Genomic DNA, 5,197 nt, shown 5'->3' on the forward strand with positions numbered 1-5,197 from the left:
GTTGTAAGTGTTTTAATTCTCTGCAAAATTGCAAGCAACGATTGCTTACAAGTCGTTCAGACTATTACTATCGTAGAGAGGATATGATTACAATATAAAGCAGTCTAAACACTTGCATGTGTTTCTCTCTTTCTTACAATCAGTAAGCAATATAACAATGAAGCTTGAGAGTTTTCTTTTCTCCTCTTCTCTTTTCTCTTGTTCTCTTTTTCTGCTAAGATATATTCTTTTTCTTGAGCTCTTTCTTTTCTTCTCTTTTGAACACTTCTAAGGATAAATATTTCTTTGTAAGATTTTCTCTTGCTATCCTCTCTTGATTTTTCTTTCGAAAGCTCTTCTATTTAAAGGCTTCTTGAATAAATGTCTGTTAGACTGAGCGTTCGCCTTGATTCTTGTGCTTTCTCTTTCTTCGTATACAACAGTCGTTGGATAGGTCAACTTGTCAGATAAGACATGCTTTTTTAGTACTTTGTTTGAAGTAGTAGTGTGTCCGTTTATGCATGGTTCAAGTGAAGAACATTATGTGAATATCTCTTTTGTCTCTAACGTCCACTTCTGATATTTTGATCTAAAGTTTTGTGGATGCATGTAGATAACTTATCTATAGAGAGTACAATAAATTTTGCATGCAATAGATATGTCTTTTTTTATCACTTTTGTTGTTTTTGAAGATTAAGCATTTAATGTCGTTTAATGCTTGCTCAGAACAACAAAGTGTGTTTTGATTTCCTACCGTTAAGGCAACATTTGGCAATTAAGATTTCCTCTTAAAGATACCAAGCATTGAGTAAAGACTTCATCGTTGGATAAAGTTTTGTTTTAGATCATGGTATTGTTTAGACAAGTAAACACTTCTTGTGATATAATGTTTTTTTAGACAGACAACATTTAACTTTGTTTGTTTTCTTTTAATGTTTTATGCTTTTAATCTTTTAGTGTCTTTTGTCAAAGACATCGTCATAACATTTTTTTTTCCGAGAGCTAAACTGAATACCCTTTGGGTATGATAAGCATTAAGTGTTTAACTTTAACTCTCTTAGACACTTTATGCATAATAACAATTTAGCACATCGTCTGGGTGTTTTTACATAGATGTTTTTCTAATTCCTAAGAACCTAAGTCATTTCCTAAGGTTTTTTATGTTGGGGATTTAGATTCTAAGTCTTGTGTTTTCATCCTCAGTTATTTTTAGATTATTGTCTCATTTTAATGTTATTTGGTTAAACTTCAAAACATGAAAGAGTTTAGGCACATAGACAATTTTTTCTTAACACAACCTGCTTGAGTTATTTAGCTCGGAGGAGCTTATCCTATTAGCTTTCCACTTTTATTTGATTAGTTTCTCCAATAGAGTAAGTTTTTTTCCCACCTTTTACTTAGTTTGTGTATTCTTATGTGCATGTAGATCATCTTGGTTCACATGTAGTGTTTGAGTTTTCTATAAGAGTCTTTATTGATAAGTGGTTTAATGGTGTGTTGATCGTGTTTGTGTTGTTCATGTTTGTGTTGTTCATAGGAGCAAATAGAACTTCCTGTGTGTTTGAAGGTGTTTTTAGGAATTCTTGAGTTATTAGTCTATCTTTCAAGTTAGGGAAGCTAATTGTATTGTTTTAAGTTTTAGACATCTTTAAATTTGTGATTTACATGATTGAGTTGTATGATGAAGTTTGACTTGTTGAATTTGGTTGTTTTGAATGTTTTCCTTGTGGTTTATCTTGTGTGAGTTTATGTTGGTTGAGGATTTTAGAATCTAATCAATTGAACCAATTAGTATGTGTCCTGACATTAAAAGTTATTTTTGACCTAAGTACTAAGAAGGGAATATCAATTTGGCCATTTGAACATGTTTCGATTTTCAAAATCACGTAATTTAATCTGATGCAGCGTTGAGCGATGATAAGCTGGCATTGAGTGCTAGATCATTATGTAGGTCTGGGAGCATTCTAGCTTTAAATCGTTGAGTGTCACTCTCGTATTGCTGAGCATGTGAAAATGTGAATACTTTGATGTTAAACAATAGTAGGGCACCGTTGAACGCCATGTTTCATTATAGGTCAAGAGCATTTTGTTCCAAGATGCTGAGCGAGGAGGGTTTCATCGAGCGCGACTTTTTGCGAGAAGAATGACGTTAAGCGCTAGAATTGTCACTAATTACCACCTTTTACGTGAAGCCTAGCGTTGGGCACCACTTTTGAGCGCCAATGTACATGTTTGAGTTTTCTTATTCCATGGTTGTTTGAAATGAATTTGCAATGTGCTTTATCCATGTCTAAAAGTATATAGTCTTTATTCATGTATGAAATTGTAATGATGATGAGTATGGTATATGTGTTGGTTTAATTCCATATATTTCATGGGGGAGGGGGTTTTTATGATGGTATTTCATTTGTGTATGTATTGATATATTGATTTAGTATTAGTAGTTATCATGTCGCTCTAATAACCATCTAATGTGAAGTAGAAGGGCAGGGTATGTGGTGAGAGGTGTAGGAGGTCCTAGTCTAAAGGCTTTACCTTGGCCAAAGATAGTTGACAAACTAACCTTGTGTATGGTAGCTTGAGTGGGTGAGTTCTTCCACCACCAGAAGTGCATAACTTACTAGAGTATGATATTAATACATGTATTCAGCTGGTCGAGTCTAGTACGAGTATTTGTATGTGCTAGGGTTGGTGATATGACTAATTTATGTGTTAATATCTCTATACTTGTTGTATGATTTCTTTTTTCGCATATTAGCTTATCCTTTCTTTTGTGTTTGTTTTTGTTTATGTGTTTTCTCTATTTGCAATGATCACCTTAGTGGTGTGAACATATGAGAATGTAATTGTTGATTTAGTGTAGGACATGATGTAATAATATAGTGTTAGAAAAATCTAGTTATGTATCTATTTTTTTTAAAAACATTATTATACTTTAAATCAGTGTAATACGATCATATGATGTATATATATAATTGATATTATAATTATATTTGATATAACTATAATAAAATAATATATATATATATATATATATATATATAAATTTTTTTGATGTGATTTCTTTTAATAGTTGTATAATAGAATGTTACATTAGCCAATAAATTTATGATATCACTTAATTTTAATTTAAATATCTAAATAACATTTTATCAATAATAAGTAACTGTAATAATTATTTACGAATTGAATATTAATCTATTTAAATTTATAATTAATTAGAATATTCATCTCTATTATCTTAAGTATTTATTAACAACATTTATATAACCATTCTTTCACCAATTACATTTATAACCATATATAATTATAGCATTTAAACATAATTATACAAATACCATTACATATTTAAATATAATAATAATCATACTAATTTTTTAATATAATTTTTTTTTTAAAAAGCACCAGAATACATTATAAGTTGTATGCACACAATTTTTTCTTTTCATCGTCTTCATAAGAAGTTTATCGTCATCAAGATGTTTTTTTTATATAGTTAAAAACAATATTTCTAATAATTTGTTCATGTTTTTAAACAAGACTTTTAATTTTTTTTTAAAATATATAGTAAAATTTGTAGTTTAAAATATTAGCTATTTTTCAAAAAAGTTAAAAAAAAAGTTCTATTAAAAGAAAAGCATACTTAATTACACACGTCTATGCCATAATGTATACATTATCATATAGCTTTTACACATGGTCCTACATCCCAAAGTTGTCAACTAAACCCTAACAGGAGAAGAAAAAAGAGAAGTTATCGAAAGATATTTTATCTTTTGTATTATCTTTTTATCCAAATTTCCTTCCTCAAACATGCACCACAAATGAATAGAGAACTCCCACAAAAATGCAACCATACCCACCAATTGTCTAAACAAAACAGTGTTCTAACCTCCAAATAGCTTCTAAGTTGAAGAGAAAAGGGTCTGAGGAAAAGTTTTCAACCTGCTGAAGATTTTCTGGTTTTGGTGAGTTCAATTTGGTATGCAACTCTTGAAATATATCCACTTTCATAACCAATTTTGTAAAAGCTATTCATTGGTGCATTTTTCATTTTACAGAAGTGAGCATGGCTTTCTCCTTTTCTTCTTGTGCAATCACAAAGCCATTTTTGGGGGTCCAAGAGAGAAGGTTGAATTGTGAAGTTCTGAAGAAAAATGATGTTTCTGCTTTGATAAAGTGTTCATCTAAAGAGTCTTCAGAATTGCCAGAAAAAGGGTCTAAGTTGGGGATTGGTTCTCCCATTATTTTCATTGAAGCTCCCAAGATGATTAAAACTGCAGCCACCATGCCCTGTCTCAGGGTTAACACTGGCCAAGTTAAAGCTGGTGATGTTGGAAGGTATTTCACCTCGTCATCAACAAATTTAATTTCAAATTTGAAATTAGAAAATTTAGTGAATATCACTTCTAAATTATAAAAGGAAATATGATGTGAAATCTATTAAAAATTGTAATTTCAAATTCACTTACTGATAGAACATTGGAAAGGATAGTGTTTGAGAGATTGTTTCCAGTGATATTTTCTATTTGTATAGTTGATATGAAAATTTTGGTTGATTTCACTTGCAACAAAGGAGAAATGATATCAACAAAGCTTATATTGTTCATAAACATGGTGTTAGAAATAAAATTTTGGTTTATGTTAATCTAACCCGTTGAGGTGGGAAGGTTGGTTTGATGTACTATTTGTTTGATAGTGTATATAAATTTGAGCAGCAAATGCTTATAATAAGCTATGCTATTGGGTTGGATTGAAGTAACAGTACCATAATACACACAGAATATAGAAATAAAATCATCATAAAAATATAAATTTTTTTAAGAAATTTATATTTAAAAAAAAAAGTGAACAATAGTATTACATAAATGTAAAAAATTTAAAGGTGTAAAAAATGTTAATTGGGTTGTTACTTGGTGCAGGATTATCTCAAGAAAACCCAAAGATGTTTGGGCTGTGAGGCTCAGAATTGGAACTTATCTCATAGATGGGAAATATTTCAAGCCCTTGGATCTGGCTGAGTCAAACTGAACAGTGACCGAGAAAATAGAAATTGGAGACAATATTTTGTATATCTTGTGCTGCATTGTGTAAATTAGTTAGTACATTATATGAAATTAATGTTTTTTGTCTTTAAAATAAATATAGAAAATATCCCAACCTCCTGATTTGTAATCATTATATTATATATTATTATAATAGTAGAGTTTATATTTAA

At 30.1% G+C, this 5,197-nt stretch overlaps 1 protein-coding gene across 2 annotated transcripts; it reads left to right on the forward strand.

Moving 5' to 3' along the window:
- Window positions 1-3,759: 3,759 nt before the first annotated feature.
- On the forward strand, window positions 3,760-5,197 carry LOC108319785 (protein CHLORORESPIRATORY REDUCTION 42, chloroplastic). Of its 2 annotated transcripts, none has more exons than XM_052879217.1 (3): window positions 3,760-3,961; window positions 4,041-4,320; window positions 4,902-5,197. In XM_052879217.1, exons 2-3 carry the CDS (start codon window positions 4,049-4,051, stop codon window positions 5,008-5,010), a joined length of 381 nt encoding a protein of 126 aa, XP_052735177.1. In that variant the 5' UTR covers window positions 3,760-3,961; window positions 4,041-4,048; the 3' UTR covers window positions 5,011-5,197. The 2 variants fall into 2 exon arrangements, with proteins under 2 accessions (XP_052735177.1, XP_017406523.1); XM_017551034.2 differs by having other exon boundaries at window positions 3,765-3,947.

This window comes from Vigna angularis, chromosome 6 (assembly GCF_016808095.1).
Source record: "Vigna angularis cultivar LongXiaoDou No.4 chromosome 6, ASM1680809v1, whole genome shotgun sequence".
In the NCBI taxonomy this organism is placed as follows: Eukaryota; Viridiplantae; Streptophyta; class Magnoliopsida; order Fabales; family Fabaceae; genus Vigna; species Vigna angularis.